This window comes from Lacerta agilis, chromosome 15 (genome assembly GCF_009819535.1).
Source record: "Lacerta agilis isolate rLacAgi1 chromosome 15, rLacAgi1.pri, whole genome shotgun sequence".
In the NCBI taxonomy this organism is placed as follows: Eukaryota; Metazoa; Chordata; class Lepidosauria; order Squamata; family Lacertidae; genus Lacerta; species Lacerta agilis.
Genome location: NC_046326.1, coordinates 18759472 through 18776896, shown reverse-complemented (window position 1 = coordinate 18776896; position 17425 = coordinate 18759472). Strand labels below are relative to the sequence as shown.

At 40.2% G+C, this 17425-nt stretch overlaps 1 protein-coding gene across 3 annotated transcripts in view; it reads left to right on the top strand.

Annotated features, from left to right (window-relative positions):
- The window catches only part of BCO2 (beta-carotene oxygenase 2), a 72912-nt gene that overhangs the window by 41826 nt on the left and 13661 nt on the right, over positions 1-17425 (top strand). The window contains exons 1-2 of one of the 3 annotated variants that reach the window (XM_033172494.1): positions 3570-3722; positions 16486-16690. In XM_033172494.1, coding sequence (XP_033028385.1) covers positions 3638-3722; positions 16486-16690 — 290 coding nt within the window. In that variant the 5' untranslated portion in view covers positions 3570-3637. Of the gene's footprint in view, positions 1-3569; positions 3723-16485; positions 16691-17425 lie in introns of those variants that run through there. The other 2 variants (XM_033172495.1, XM_033172496.1) reach the window with 2 other exon arrangements.

The window sequence follows — 17425 nt, the reverse complement described above, 5'->3', positions numbered from 1 at the left end:
GAGGTTTAAACTAAAAATTAATTGGGTTTAAAGCTGCCATGTCTGATCAACAGAGCTTGGCTGGGAATTACTTCTCCCTCTAATCTTTTCCATCCTATTGTTCAACGTGCAACATTCCTAATATTTTAGACTATTAACAGCAGGGGTAGGCAACCTAAGGCCCGTGGGCCGGATGCGGCCCAATCACCTTCTCAGTCCGGCCCACAAACAGTCTAGGAATCAGCGTGTTTTTACATGAGTAGAATGTGTGCTTTTATTTAAAATGTATCTCTGGGATATTTGTGGGGCATCGGAATTCGTTGCTGACCCCTGATTAACAGGGTCTACTGACTCAAAGACCTCAGAACCCAGTGTCTTGAAATGACCTCTGATGAGGTCTATAGATTCTGCTGGCTAGGAGTAGCTGTGATTACTCTGACCATTACTAAAAATTATATGGATCATATCCATAATTGATAAAATAAGAATACTAGAGAGCACAATGCTCTTTCATACTTTTGTCAGCTATGTTTTGTTCTCCTGACACATGTGACCTATAAAATTGTAAATATGCTTATTAAGATAGACTGTTTACCAATATTCCTTCATGTTGGCTTATGACAAGAGTAGGGAATCTTTCACCCTTAGGCTGGATGTGGCTGTGGTAGGTTTCAAAATGGCTGTCAGCCTCCCCTCCCCACCCCTCCCCTTCAGACCTGCCCTTCACAATCAGCTGCTGATAGAGGAAGAAATTGATCTTTTCCTGCTGGATGTACTCTGATGCGAGTACTTCAGTACTATTCCTCTCTTTACACAGCCTTCACATAAATGCAGAAGTGCGTGGCACTAAAAACTTTAGCACATGCAGAAGGATCATGGAGGGAGGCATGCAAGTATAGGGTGGAATAATAATAATAATAATAATAATAATAATAATAATAATAATAATATTCTTCACAATCCAGATTGGCTCCAGTTTTCTTTGAGGCTGCTTTCTGTTGGTTGGAATGGGACAGCAACCAAGTGTTATGAGTATTTTAAAAATAGGAGGCAGATGCATTAGAAAGAAAAATTCCCCAGAGGCTCCTGAAGGACAGCCCTGACATCTGGGATGACTCTCCTCTCTCACAGGGTCATGTGACAAAAAGGGTTCTTGCTGGGGGAGGAGCCATCCTGCGACCCCCAGTTTAGCCCTGAAGCTCACAGCATGCCAGCATGTGTTTTCTTATTTTTTCCCCCTTCTGGATTCTTTCCCCCTCACCCCCATTCAGGCTTCTGGCAAGGACAATACAAAATCAATAAATAAATTACAAATCAAAACAAAACAAGCCAAAGTGATACTAATCGCGCCACACTGGGCAAGAAGACCATGGTTCCTAGAGCTCCTACATCTATTGAACTTCCCATCATTGCGACTCCCAGCCAGGAGGGATCTGCTCAAACAGGGACCAATCCTTCACCCAGACTTAGGAATGTTCTGACTAACTGGCTAGAGACTGAGCGCATCTGGCTCTCGGACCTGGCAACACTCAGGAAGGTTCTAGAGCAGGGGTCCCCAAACTAAGGCCTGGGGGCTGGATGTGGCCCAATCGCCTTCTCAATCTGGCCCGTGGACGGTCTGGGAATCAGCGTGTTTTTACATGAGTAGAATGTGCCCTTTTATTTAAAAGGCATCTATGTGTTATTTGTGGGGTCTGCCTGGTGTTTCTACATGAATAGAATGTGTGCTTTTATTTAAAATGCATCTCTGGATTATTTGTGGGGCATATGAAGTCGTTCATATTTTTTTTTCAAAATATAGTCTGGCCCCCCACAAGGTCTGAGGGACAGTGGACCGGCCCCCTGCTGAAAAAGTTTGCTGACCCTTTTTCTAGAGTATTTGAGAGTATTATTGGGCTGGTGCAGTCAGAAAGGGAGGCAACCTATGGCCAAAGACATATTCAGCATATCTGAGTTCCTGCAAGAGGGCTTAGATAGAGGTCTAAGCAATAGCATATTCAAGAAACAGGCAACTGCCCTAGGCAGCATCTTGGGTTGCAAAAGGGGATTTTCCTTTGTCCTCACACCCCTTGCTGAAGGGCGTAAAGCAGAAGAATTCCCCTAGTGGTGTGTAGATTCCCCAACTGGAACCCAGGTTTTGGACAGCCCTAATGAGCGCTCCCCTCGAACCTATGGCAACAATAGACTTCCATCTGAAGGCATTTTTTTCCTGGTGGCTGTCACATCAGCTCAACAGGTGCCAGAGATAGGAGCATTGTCTTCCAGCCCATATCTTTGTACCTTCCATCTCGACAAGGTGGATCTTTCATTCATCCCTAAGGTGAATTCCCTTTTCTGCAGGGTCTCAGGAAATAGCATTACCCTACTTCTGCCACAACCCCAAGCCAGATAAGGAGACCGCCTGGCACTCTGGACATGCATAGAGTACTGAGGTTCTATTTAGACAGAACAAAGGCCTTCACAAAGTCTGTAGCAGTTCTTCCAAAGCAGGTTCTGCAGCAGGTTTAACAGCACATCTCATTAGAGGGGCAGCTACCTTTCTGCCACCTTTAAAGGGGACTTTCCCCTGGTGGATGCTTGTAGGGCGACCATCTGGGCCTCCTTGCACACATTCGCCAGACACTACAAGCTAGACAAATGGGCTTTAGCCGACACAGCCTTCAGCAGGAAGGTACTGCAAAAGGTGGTACAGCCATGATGCCTCTCTAAGCCCACCCAATAGGAATAGCTCTGGTACATGCCAGGTGTAAGAAGGGCTGTCCTTCAGGAGCTTCTGGGAAACAAAAGAAAATTATTACCGTGAATTTCTATTCCCAGAGACTCCGGGACAGCAGCTACCCCATGGCTATATGGGGATGGAACTTCACTGGATGAAGTAAAGTCACAAGATAATACCTAATAAGTTTTGTTTCTTAGGTTGTTGGTTTTTTTGCCTAGCAGTACACCTGGAAGATAAACAGATGCGACACGCCAATCGGAGCAGGAAATGAACTTCACCACCTGCAACATGCTGACTAAAGGGGAGGGGTTCTTTCCTGCTCAACCATCCTAAGTGGAGAGTTGGGATGATTTCTCCCCAGCAAGTACCTGTTTTGTTATGTGATCCTAGTTACCAGTGAGAGGGAAGAGTCATCCCAGATGTACTACTGTAAGGGAGTCTCTGGGAACAGAAACTGACAGTAAGAATTTCCTTTCATTCACTTCCTTACTATGCTGGGTCAAATCACTTTGCACTCTTGTTTATTTGAAACAATTAACTGGTAGCACATTTCATTAGATTCTCTGAGCATATTTGTAAACGGTTCTAAACGTGTTAGATAGCAAAGCTCGTATATGTGAAAACACAGTCTTAACTGGGAAAGTGCATACTATTCCTCCAAATTCTTTTCAAAGCTGCAGAGATGGAACGCTGCAGAATGACAGCACAATAAGCTGGTATCGCCGTTTCTGTCTGTTCTGTGCAGCCTCATCCCTAAATGCCTTTGTTCAGTCAGAAAAGGCTGAGCCAGAGCCAGGCTTTTATTCTGAAATGATGTGTTCAGCCAGCCTAGTTGTACACTCCTATCATTACTAGATGCACTGTGCCATCTTTCGCATAGACGGTTTATGCAGGTTCCTCAGTATATGCTGCCTATATCTGAGTTCAGTATCACGAAAGATGCTTTCTCGCATGTTCTCTTTCATCAGCCTCCTGTCTAGGAAAGTGGCTGATTTTCTTTGGTCTTTGCTCCAGTACATCCCAGGTAAGATTTCCATTTCCTCCCAGTTTTCTGCTAGGAGTTGTTTTTCAGCATCTGAGATCGGACGGACTGTATTCAGAGGCCTGTTTGGGATTGTGCCTGTAACCCGCAAGATTAGAGTCTAGTTATTATTCAGAAGTGCACGTACTGATTATTTCAGATTGTGCAGTTTGGGGGCTGGAAGGTCATCGACGGCCAACAACAGTCTCTGCAATTAGGTTGCAATCTGAAATTTGAATGGCTTTAAAATAAAATAAAATAAAATAAAATAAAATAAAATAGGGAAGTCACTTGTTTAAAACATGTAACACCAAAGCTTTCACCTAGTCTCCACAATAAAGAAATCAGAGAATATCAAAACAGTCATCCTAGGGGGTAATGTGTAATGTGTTTCTCATTGGAATCAGCAGGTCAGAACTCTCAGAGCCTAGTTAAGTTGCGTTGCTATCCTTAAGCCATGGTGCTGCCTGCTGTCAAATTGTCATTAGGATGGAGCAAGAAAGCAATAATGGAATTACCCATGTACATAGCAAATTCAGTTCATCTGCTGTGCAAGCTTTGGTGTTCTTAGGTAGAATCTGCTAGTTTCATTGTTGCAAGCTTTGTAAGGATAAATGCCTTGAGGGATAGAGTAATATGTTTTTTAGTTCTCTTCTGTATTGCTTCATAGTACGTATGCTATTTTGACAGCAATGTAATATGTTTTAAGAGCAAGAGCTGTGCAATATTACATAGATGGGAGAAAAAACAACATTTAATCACAGCAGTAATCTAAAAAGCAATTCTTATCAAAGTTATTATTCTTTATTCTTTACCCTTTTGCTGGAAATGGAAACCTATTTGCTTCAACGTTTTGGATCACCAAAGAAAATAAAAAACAAATTGTGGGAAAGCAGTAACTTTCACAGCTGACAAATCTCAGATACATTAAAAACACAGAATAGAGTTTAACCAGTAAAACCACAGACTCAAGACTGTAACTGAAACAAATCACTGAGTGGCATTATTAAATGATATGAAATATTACAAAAGTTATAGTAAATAAAACAACATAAAACAAGTTACAAAGGATAAAATATTTGAAACTAAAGCAACTTACATAAGACAAACTTAAAGCAGTTTTATACAATTTGCACATACTCATTAATGGTATGAAGTTATAAATAACATAATCGTCTCCCCCCCTCCCTCCAGTCAATTTAATTCTGAAAAGTTCTAAGTTCCCTAGCATACTAAAATAAATGAATAAATGTCAATGTTTTCAACCCAAGGCAGTGGGCTAGGACTTGTAGTCTTCAGCGGGGCCAAATACACAAAACAAGTTGAGTAGCAGGCAGTAAGCAAGAAGAATAAATGAATCTTATACAACTCTTCCCATCTCCACCAAAATAAAGAACTAACAAAACATGCACACACAATGCTACCTTTTATATCAGTCAGCAATGGAACCAGGAGACTGGACTTCTTTTTGCCAATTTTACATTACCGGTAATTTCATTAGGCTACTCATATGGGTTGACCCATATAAGATGTAGCTATGAATTATCATTATTTGTCAGGAAGAGAGGAAGAAAGTAACTGGAACTCTTGGGTTATCACACTCCAGCAGTGGCTTGCCAAAATGTATAATGCTTTCATTTATGTTGTGGCTTCACGGCTGTTTTTCTGCTACATTTATCATTATGCCAGTCTTAAATGAAAGCATGTACAGCATCAAAACTTGCACAAAGGACTTTACAACCTGGAAAAAAGGACAAGACACATACTTTTGTAAACCAAGAAAACATTTTCTAGATTTTCAGACGTTGCCTTCACTTTTCTCCTCAGAAATGCCTTTCGCATGAACACCAGTCATAAAAACATTCTCTGTTTTTATATCATTCTACACCTAGTGAATAATCTAAAATTAATATCTAGTTTTTTCTTAATATGAGGGCTACCACATTTATTTTGCTTCTGCTTTCCCTTATAAAGGTGTGTTCCAGAATTCTGATGAATGCCAGAGACAAAACTAAATAATTTTTGGCTTTTACATTTTCAAAGACGGTTGTTTGTTTCTTTGCCATACCATGCATTTGGTGCAGCCTGAGATCATTTGCATTGGACACAAAACCAGTTAGTTTGCAAACTGCTTCCTGAATCTCAAAGTTGCAGGCAATTGGCCAAAACATTTTGCTAAGGTGAACCAGAAAATGGAACCAACTCCATGCACTGGCATGAGAGAGAATTCTTTAGTTGACAGATTTATGTACTTTATTTTTAATGGCACTGAACTGTAATTTACCTTAGAAATACTTGGCGTTTCTAGCGTTGTCATCTTCTGATTTGCCTCTTAACACACAAACACACAGTTCTCAACGAATGGAGCAGGTAAAGTGTGAAAGGATGTTTTTTAAAAAATAATAATACATGAACATTTTGTAATTCAAAAATAAGTGTTTTTTATGTTATGTACCAATAGAAATTGGACTTGTATTTACTGTATTATGTCAACTTCAAAACAAAGCTTTATACACTTTGCAGGCTGTTTGGCATAGTTATATATGTAAGAGTTTGTTTTGGTCATAGAAATAAACTTATACAATAATCACATCAAATCCAAATCTTATTAAAATATTGTGGAAATAAGCTTCTCCACTGATCCTTTTACAACAGAGGTAGAGTGCTCTTGAGTAATCAAAGCAAACTATTTGATTCATAATGGAAGGAAGAAAAATAAACAGAAACATATTCCAGCCAAAATCAAGCCCTTTCTAGTTAAGGGGTGTAAATAAATCACAAAGCAACAGCAACAGGACGAGCATCTAATTAAATATATGCAAAGTAATGAGGAATTTGCTAACAGATTTAAAAACCCCAATGGGGAGGGGAAGCCTTTTGTAATTTGAAGGTGTTGTATTCCGATCCAACTGCCCTCCAGATTTACAGCATGTTCATTCAGAAATTAAGCCTCAGTGAGTTAAATGGAGTTATCCTATTAGGTGTGCTTAGGATAGACTTTCTTTTGGGACAAAACATTCTAGAAATCAAAGGGAAGAAATAGGAAGGGTGGACAGCGGAAGAAATAAACAAAGAGGGGAAAGCAAAACTAAGTGAAGCAAATAAGATCTGCAGCTATTTGGGGGGGGGGGTAGCCAGGGTGTTTTTTTTTTTTTTTTGCCCTGGTGAAGCTTCCAGGGGGGTGCCGTTGAGGCTCCCAGCCTGTGAGTGTGTTTGCAAATGCGCATGAGGTGTGTGCCAAACTGGGTCTTTGACCAGGGTGAAATAAAGCCTAGTTTCACCTCTGCTTTCCCTCTCCTCCCATTTATGTTAGAATTCATTCCACAGGTGCCAACTTCAGGGGCCCCAATAAAACATTTTAGGAGCCTGGACTCTCTCTGCCCCCCCCTCCCCAACATGCTGCCTTTATTTCTTTTCCATGTTTGGACTTCGTTTCCCAACTAGCCCTGTAAACAAACTTGCAAAAGGGTTGCTGGATGGCAAAAGGGGTGGCAAAAAGAACTCTGGCATCATTTCTTATGGCCCTTGCGACTGGAGCACAGAAAGAAAATGCAAGCTGCTTGCTCCACTGGGTGGGTTCACGGAGCTCTGCTAGGAGAAGAGAGGAAGCGGTTCCTGGTTGCTAATTATTTAAAAAAGAAATCATACTAGGAGTGCCTAATTCAGATGACTTAGAGGGTAAAGCTTCACAGTAATTATTATTATTATTATTGCTATTAATCCACCCTTTACCCTGAGGTTCTAGGGCAGGTTACAACAATTAAAACACAATACTTAAAAGCAAATTTAAAACAACTGGCTCTCAAAGAAATAAGGTGGGTCCTAAAAATATGCCCAAGCAGGGAAATGCATACCAGTAATTTTGCAGCCAGCCCTTGTTGATTTGGGGTTGGGGGTTGGGGTTCAGAGGGGCTTGGGGAGAGCTGGGTTCAAGTCACTTTTTAACATTAAGAATTCCGAGTAGTCTTTGACCACTCGCTGTTTCTGAGACCAGTCAACCTCACAGAGCTGTTTTGGGGATAAAAAGTGGGGCAGGTGGGAAATAAACTGTTTCACCAGCACTGGGTGCCCACTAGGTGCCTCAGTTGCTAAGATCAGGGGGAGGGCTTATCTTCCCCAACCCCCCAACCCCCATATATTTTAGTCAATTTGTCACACATGACTTATTACATTGAGTAAAAATAAGTAAGACACAAATGTGACATATTTAATTGTCAAAGTGTATTGTTTTGCACTGAAATTCTATAGGTCTCAAATACATCGCTTAGATTGAATACACAAAATAAAATCATAACTTGATGCTCTTTGCTTGGCTCCGTTTCTTAAAAGCCTTTTGCCCAAAATAAATAATCTAGTTTTTGAAACTGGCTCATTTATTTGGGAGGTGCACACAGATTAATCCTCCCAAACCATGTTATCTTGGAAATAATCTGATTCCCTCCAATTTCATTGGTGTTTCAGCTGGAATCAGCCCCACAACTTAATGGGGGTTGCTTCTAAGTAGATGATATAGAATTGTGCAGTTAGTCATGAGTTTTAGTGCGATCCTATATGTTTCTGTTCAGAATTGAGTCTCACTGAGTATTAACTTGCACCATAAAAAGTTGTTTTTCACCCAGGGTTTCCCAGCCTTGGGTCTCCAGCTGTTTTTGGACTACAATTCCCATCACCCCTGATCCTGCTAGCTAGGGATGATGGGAATTGTAGTCCAAAACAGCTGGAGACCCAAGGTTGGGAAATCCTGATTTAGAGAATTGCAGGCATACAGCAAGAGCTTGTACATGTCTATTCAGAAGCAAATCCCATTGGTGCCAATAAGGCTTACCCCCAGGTAAGTGAGTAGAGGATTGCTGCCTTCCTTTCTTCCTTAGCCAACGGATAGGAACAGAATGTTCTTTGCAGTTGGCTTTTACTGGCAGAGAAGGTGCGGGTGGATTGGATTTGATATCCCGCTTTTCACTACCCGAAGGAATCTCAAAGCGGCTAACATTCTCCTTTCCCTTCCTCCCTCACAACAAACACTCTGTGAGGTGAGTGGGGCTGAGAGACTTCAGAGAAGTGTGACTAGCCCAAGGTCACCCAGCAGCTGCATGTGGAGGAGTGGAGACGCGAACCCGGTTCCCCAGATTACGAGTCTACCGCTCTTAACCACTACACCACACTGGCTCTCAGCCAAACCAAGTCAGAAATTGATGGTGATAGAGCAGATGTTTGGAAGCAATGTTTTAAAAGGGAGAAAAGTCAACAGCTTGATTTAAGCAGGGGGGGATTTTGACCTGGCAACCTTCCAAGTACATCACTGAACTGCCAACCGGTCAAGGGTGTGGTCATTCTTGGGTGAGGGAGAAGCCAGGGTGATAGTTGTGGTGTGGCTGTTTTCCTTGTGGCTCAACACAGCACCTCAGGAGAGACTGTACTGCCGCCTGACTCGAGATGCCAACCATAAAAAGCATCCCCATTTAAAACAGAAGAAAATAACTCAATTTGTCTCAGCCGTGGTGAGACAGTCAGTTCCTGAAACCAGAGTTGCTGACTGACTCTGGCTGTTGGGCTTGCTGCAATGGAACAACAAATGCAATCCCTGACTGATCACAAGGTTTTCTCACTTGTTGATGTGCCAGAACAGGAGAAATCTGTGGGGTGCTGTTGGGTTTATAAAAGTAAAACCATAGCATCTGGTAAAGCGAAATTTATTTTTTATTTAAAATTTAAACTTTATTACAGAAAAAAATGATACAATAAGAAAATCGGGGGGACGGGACGAGCAATACATAACATGCACAATGTTGCAAATAAACTTGTATACATATTTTCACACTGTATTCTAAAAAAAGGGAAAAAAGAAAAAAGTAAGAAATAAAAATAAAAATAAAATAAAATAAGATAAAAACATATAAAGAAGAAGAAGAAACAGAGTAGCGAATTACTACACCTTCACTCTTTAAACAACTTAGCATATGGATCTTATTTAAAAGAAATTAATAAAAGACTTCCACCACTTTTCCGCACAGCACTCATTTGTCTTGTTCAAAAATACTCTGTCCTTCATTATTTTTCCTTCCTTAAATTCTCTCTTAAACTGTCTGTTTCTTGGATTTTTATATTTCCCGCAGGGTTAATCTAAGCACAGCCAAAATTTTGTACCCGGACCCTGTTTACCTAGATATTCATTCAGGCATTCCCATTGTCTCTGGATTATAGCCTTTGGTTTTTGCCGTATCAAATCCATCAATTTTGCTAATTCCAAATACTCACATTAGCTTTCTAAACCATTCCCCCTTTGTTGGAATGTAATTTCCTTTCCAATGGCTTGCTATTAATATTCTCGCTGTTGTTATCCGTACATGAAGATATTAATTTTGTCACTAGGGATATCATTATACAGAATTCTAATAAATATGTTTCTGTCCTTTTGGTGAATGATATTTTTAATCTCTTCATGAACCATATCCCAAAATTTCTTGATCTCTGGGCAGGTCCACTACATATGGTATAATGTGCCAATCATTCTGTTACACCTCCAGCATTTATTACTGATTTATTTATTTATTTTTGCCAATCTATCTGGTGGAAAATACCACCTGTGGTGCATCTTCATATAATTTTCTCTTAGTAAGTAGCAGGCTGTAAAATTTATATTTTTCGTCCAATTTCCCCCCCCCCCCATCTTTATATTCAATTTCATAGTTTGGAATAAAAATAAAATTTTCAGTAATGCCACCATTTTAATCATTAATACTTTTCTCCAAATTGAGAGTTTTCTTTTCCATTTTTCTATACTTCCTTTGATTTCTTTCCATCTCTTAATGTAGTTATCTTTAAACAGATTCATATTTTAATTCATAATCCATACCCCTAAATAATTTACTTTGTTCTCTATTTTTACTCCTGTTATTTTTTCCAACTCTTCTCTATCTTTCTCTCTCATAGTTTTTGTTAACAGTTTCTATTTATCTTTATTCAGTTTAAATCCTGAGACTTTGCCAAATTCTTTCATTTTTACTAATGCTTTCTGAATACTTTCTACTGGTGTTTCAGTTGTTATAATCACATCATCTGTGAACGCTTTAACTTTGTAACATAGTGATCCCAAATTTATGCCCCTTATTTCTTTATCTTTTCTTAATGCTATTAGTAATGTTTCCAATGTCATAATAAACAGGAGTGGTGACAAGGGGCAGCCTTGTCTTGTCCCTCTTTCAGTATTAAATCCCTCGGTAATTTTATTATTTATAATTAATTTTGCTTTCTGCTCTCTGTAAATTGCCTGGATTCCATTCATAATTTTCTTCCCTATGTTCAAACTTTTACATGTTTTGATTAGGAAACTCCATGAAACACTATCAAATGCCTTCTTGGCGTCTACCAGCAACATTGCTATTTTCATACTAGGTTTCATTTCTGCATACTCCAATAGATAAATAATTATCCTGATGTTGTTTTTTATTTGTCTTTCCAATAGAAAGCCAGCTTGGTCTTTTCCTTATTATTATTTTAAAGAAAATTTTCATTCTATTTGCTAGAATTCCTGTAAAAAATTTATAATCTATATTTAGTAGGGAAATTGGTCTATAATTTTTAACTAATTTCAAATCTGACCCTTGTTTTGGGAGTAAAGTTATTAAGGCTTCTTGCCAAGATTTTGGTATTTCTCCTTTTTCTAATATTTCATCCATAACTAATTTGAGTTTGGGTACAATTATTTCTTATATTTTTAAAAAATACATTACCGAAATTCCGTCAGGGCCTGGTGATTTCCCTTCTTTCATATTTCTTATTACTTTTTTAATTTCTTCGATATTTGCGTTTAGGTTAGCATATTCCATTTCATTAATTTCTGGTAGCCTATTTTCTGCTAAATATTTTTAGATTTCCTTATCTTCTTTCTGTTCCTCTTTATACAATTTTTTATAATATTTTACAAATCTATCTTTGATCTGTTCTGGATCTATAATTTCTTTTCCCTCATCTATAATTTTGTTTATTACTCTTTCGATTTGTCTTTCTTTATTAAGCCAAGCTAGCATTCTTCTGGGTTTATTTGCCTGTTCGAAACATCTTTGTTTTGTCCAAATAATTTTTTAAAAAACTTCTCTGTTAAAAAGAGGTTTATTGTGAAAGGATTCACGCAGAGAAGGGGTTTAAATTATGATGAGACTTTCGTTCCAACAGCCAGGAGCGAAAGTATGAGAATGCTTTTAACCCTTGCAGCACAGTGATCTCGAAGTTAGTCACTTTGACATTGTGATAGCATATTTAAATACAGGGTTAAAAGAGGTGGTTTATATGCAACAAAGCTCCATGATTTGAACAGAATCCTAAGCCTGTATACAGACTTCACACGGTGATCTGTGGACTTTGCCAATCAGCCAGAAATTGGGAAATGTGCTTGCATGAAGTGCTAAGTGTTCTAGGATTCCAAAAGAGCTAGGCTGATTCCTGTCTATATTGTAAGGGGACAGGAGATGATTGTATGTTTTTTCTAGTGCTTGTTGATGATTTAACATGTGTTGGGAAAACAAACAACCAGCAGTTGGGGTAAGAGTTCCAGCTCAAAGATTTAGGAGCTATAAAGAGTTACCTGGGAGTTGAAGTACAGAGAGTAAGTGATGGGAGTTTTTCTACTAAGCCAGAAAAAGAAAATTACACAACTGTTAGAATGTTTTGGTATGCAGAATTGTAAAGTCATTCAAACTCCCATGTGACAGACTTTCAAAAAGCAGAGTAACGTGGTGTTTGAAAACCAGGAGCTATACCACTCTGCCATTGACAGTATGTTGTACATTTCACAGTGGTCCAGACCAGATGTTAACAATGCTGTGGGTGTGGGAGAGCCAGTGTGGTGTAGTGGTTAAGAGTGGTAGACTCGTAATCTGGGGAACCGGGTTCGCGTCTCCACTCCTCCACATGCAGCTGCTGGGTGACCTTGGGCTAGTCACACTTCTCTGAAGTCTCTCAGCCCCACTCACCTCACAGAGTGTTTGTTGTGGGGGAGGAAGGGAAAGGAGAATGTTAGCCGCTTTGAGACTCCTTCGGGTAGTGATAAAGCAGGATATCAAATCCAAACTCCCCTTCTTCTTCTTCTTCTTCTTCTTCTTCTTCTTCTTCTTCACAGGTTAGTTTCAAAGCTAACCACAGCAACTTGGCAAGCAGTTAAAAGAGTGTTTCGCTATTTAAAAGCAACACAGGACTACTGTTTAAAAGTGTCATCCTCTTTGGAAATGATGTACAGATAAGAAGGTCCTCTGCTGGGATAGTAGTACAATTTGGATGGTCTCTAATGAGTTGGAAATCCCGGAAACGGGTTGGTATCTGTGTCTACACCTGAAGCAGAATATGCTGCTCTGTCTGAATTGAACAATCAGCTTCCCTATTTCGTGCAGATTCTTACGGACATGAATGTAGAATCCAAGCTACCTGTGACAGTTTATGAGGACCACCAGGCCTGCATATCCATGGCAGAGCCTGAACAATTCAAGTCTAGGACAAAACACAAGGACATAAAATATAGACATGTCAGGGACAATGTGGCACAAGGATTAATGAAACTTGTATAGTGTAAGTCAATCCAGAACATTGCTGATACAATGGCATAATAACATATTCTGATACATATTTTTTCCTAAACAGAATTAAGAAGGGGTGTTGAGGTTTGTTTAACTGCTGTTAAGGAAAAGCTGGTGCACAAGCTTCCCTTATCTTGCACCTTCAGGTCTTGTGATTAGTGTTTGACGGTCACTGACCTGGCAACCAGCCAGGTAGGTCACTGTGATCTGGCAACCAGCCAAGGGTGTGGTCATTCTTGGGTATATTAACAGGGGGCTGTACAGTAGTACCTCGGGTTACATACGCTTCAGGTTACATACACTTCAGGTTACAGACTCTGCTAACCCAGAAATAACGCTTCAGGTTAAGAACTTTGCTTCAGGATAAGAACAGAAATTGTGCTCTGGCGGTGCAGCCCATTAGCTAAAGTGGAGCTTCAGGTTAAGAACAGTTTCAGGTTAAGAATGGACCTCCAGAACAAATCAAGTTCTTAACCTGAGGTACCACTGTACATTGCTTCTTTGCTTCGCTGCAAGGAAGCTCTGCCAGATTGATACTGAACTCTGTGCTGTATGTATGCTGCGAGTTGGACTTGCTTTGCACTTGAAGCCTGCACCTTCTACTAGGGATCTAGTAGAAGCCTGTATATAGTGAAACTGCCTTTAAAAACAAAACAAAAACAACTTTCATATGTTGCGAGTTTAAATAAGTCTTCAATCCAATCATAGAAGGAAGCTGCATTTTTATTTTTCCAATTCATCAGTATCAGTCTTTCTGCTGTTTGGTAAGGGCACAAAGAGTCCACTCGTATTGTCCTATAATTCAAGAGGATATTTTGCTCTGTAAATGTAAGGTTGTTCCGTACAGTTCTGTTGATAGTTTCAGTTACCTTCTGCCAAAACTCTTTCAATACAGGATAATGAAAAAACATATGTTTTAGAGAAGCGTTATCCCTATTGTATCTCCAACAGTTAGATAACTTAGATAGCCCTTTTTAAAAACAAACATAATGGGGTCCAGTATCTTCTAAATATTATTTTTTTGTTGTAATAGCCTCAGTTTAAGGTCCAGAGACACCCTTGTTGTAGCAGTTAAAACAGTTTCCCACTGTGTGGTCAAAACAGAGATCTCTAATTCTTTATTCCAATGTTCCCTCAGTACCTGTATAACAAATTGGTTTACTAATAACAAAGATGTACAGTCATACCTCGAGTTGTGTACGCTCCGTGTTGCGTACGTTCGACTTACGGACCTCCACGACCCGGAAGTCCTCTCCGTAGTGTGCATGACATGCGGGTGCACAGAAGCATTCTGCACACTTTGGGCATGCGCAAAAGTGCGAAACTTCTGGGTTTTTTCCTTTGGGGGGGGCGTTCGTCTTAAGCACGGCCGTGTTATGTAGTGCAATCCGGAATGGATCGCATACGTAACACACCACTGTATATCTTTGGGAAACTGCCTTAATGCTCCAGTCTTTTACCTTGTGGGCTTATAGCCGAATAAAGTATTATCTATCTATCTATCCAGTCAGTAAGGGACTGAACTGACTTAGGAGTTGGGAGTCCGACTGAATTTCTTCCAGCACAAAACTGCACTGCCACGAACCTACACGTTTGGGGAGCTGCACATGTTTGGCACATGCCACGCGCCAACAGTGTGTGAGAGTGTTTGTCAAAACTCGCTTGCGGTAAAATATACATATATCCACCCACCTTGGGCAGGTGATCTTCATAAAGTTGCCCAGAAGGGAATGTTGTTCCCTTTCTTGAAAGACTATACTGGCAGCTCCATGTTCTGCCTCATTACATCCTTATTACACATAGCATCAGATTTTCTGCTTTAAATGTATTTTACCAGAGCTTAACCACCAAAGGGATAATTGCTTTAACCCTGCAGGTGGATTTCCCCTTTCAAGCTTCTTGATCCTTAAAGATATAAGAAGTGGTTTTAGAATGCTGATCCCTGCTGAAGGCTCAATTAGACCGCAAGTGAAAATATGATTATTCTTAAGTATTACACTTAAGACAAGCATGTCATTCAGTAGATGTGGGTTGATAGCTGGTATAAAGTAGATGTGGGTTGATAGCTGGTATAAAGCATATCCCTTATTTAATTTGCCTAGGCTGGTGTGTAGCTGTGTGTTCCGTGAGTTTTATTTTTTCCCCTGGAAGGTCCTCTGCTTTTTTAGGCAGTGTTTGTTTTGCTTAATGTAAGAAAATCTCTAAGCAGTTTACACAAACTGCAGTTGTAAACACAAGCAATAAATAAATAAATGCCTATTACTGACATGCAATAAAAATCAAATAGAATATTAATCAAAACCTTAGAACAGAAATATGGGGGAGCCGTTGTCAGAAAATTGAGAGCGTGGGAAACCCTGACATCCCAGTCATGTCTCTGAGGGCCTGAGTTTATTTTCTCCATAGAAGTTCATTGCTGGGGGGGGGGGGGAGATAGTGCTAGATTTGGGCCCACCTTTTGGTGAAGAAGAAGCCTGCCCCATGTCTTTGACACTAGTGGTGATCTCAACTGAGACAGAACTCTCTGTGTGCCCCTCCTGCCAGGACTCATTATTTAATTTCTTGGCAAAATCCATTGCTTTACCCAAGTCAAAGGTCAAAGTCAGTTTTATTACGGCAAAAGCCAGCAGCACAGAAAACCACAAATCCAAACAGAATACAATCGGCAACAACATCACCAAAAATAAAACAATTATACAGAGGAACTTTACAATGTGTTATTCAATAAAAGAGATTTGCGCTTCTCGATAGCTAAAGTGCAGAATTTGGCCACATCATATGATACTAGACTTGAGGAATCTTCTAGAAGATATTTTCGTAAAATTTTGGGGAAGGATTCCAAATAATGTTGTAAGGGTATAAGTTTTGTTAAAAGGGGTAAAATAAATCAAGCACTTTCTTCACTATAGAATTCGCATAGTAAAAGGATGTGAGTAAGGGATTCTATCTTGTTGGACATGCAGGGGCATTGGAACCCTCATAAATTTGCCATACAGCACTGCTTGAAACGGGCTCTAGAGAAGACCCATCTATAGGCTTGCTTTACCCAAGTATTACATCACATGCTCTTGTGACTACATAGGTTGCAGCCTACACTATTTCACTTATGCTCACGGGAGCCTGGAATGTAACCTCCAGGTAAGTTGGTGGGCGCCTGTATTCCTTTTTGGTCTGCTAATTTCTTGCTTTTGTCTCCTCAGTGGTACCAAGTCTCCTGTTGACCCAGAAACAGCAGCAGGTCTCCTTCAGCAACCGGAAGGGCTTGGAATGCATCTCACCATTTTTCTCCAGTGTAGAAGAGACATCTCAAGCTATTCCTACGAAGATCGAGGGGCATGTCCCCACCTGGCTGAAGGGCAAGCTGCTGAGGGTTGGCCCGGGGAAGTTTGAGTTTGGAAAAGACAAGTAAGGCCTGCTTGGTTTGTTGTGGCTATGCCCTGCAAGTGATTCTAAACCTCAGAGATAAAAAAATCTGCATCTCTTTATGCATCAGGCCATAGAAGACACCCAGAAAAGCATAGCTGTCAACTTTCCCTTTTTTGCAGGAAATTCCCTTATTCCAGCGCCGTTTCCCATTGCAAAAAAGGGGAAAGTTGACAGCTATGGCCGTTCCCCAATGCAAAAAAAAAAAGGAAGGTTGACAGCTCTGCAGAAAAGTTACAAGCCACATGGGGATATGCTCTTTCATACGTAGGTTGTTCGGTCAATTGTGTCTCCAGAAAGAAAATACAAAAACCATGTTGCTCACATCTGGCAAGGTTTGTCCTTAGGGACTAGAGAATTCTGCCCCCCCCCCCAAATCTCCCTAGTGGTGGCAGGATTAGCAGGCAAGTCAGTATCCTGGAGATAGATTCTTTATTAATAAACATTTCTTGTTTCCCTCATCTAAAATGAAGTTTTTAAGAAAAACGTTTCAGTCCTTTGAGATTTGCATTCATCGGTTTTGAACTCCCTCCCCACTCTGTGTGAAGTTGACAGAAATTCAATCAAACAAGTGTTTTCCCAAGTTTGGGAGACGTGTTTTCCCCTCCCTTTATTACCTGGCTGAGAAGGAAAAGAGGAAATAACACACCTGTGTGCCCTCATCAAACCCCCCCCCCCCGAATCAGCTTGTACCTGATCTTCTTGCTGTTACTTTGG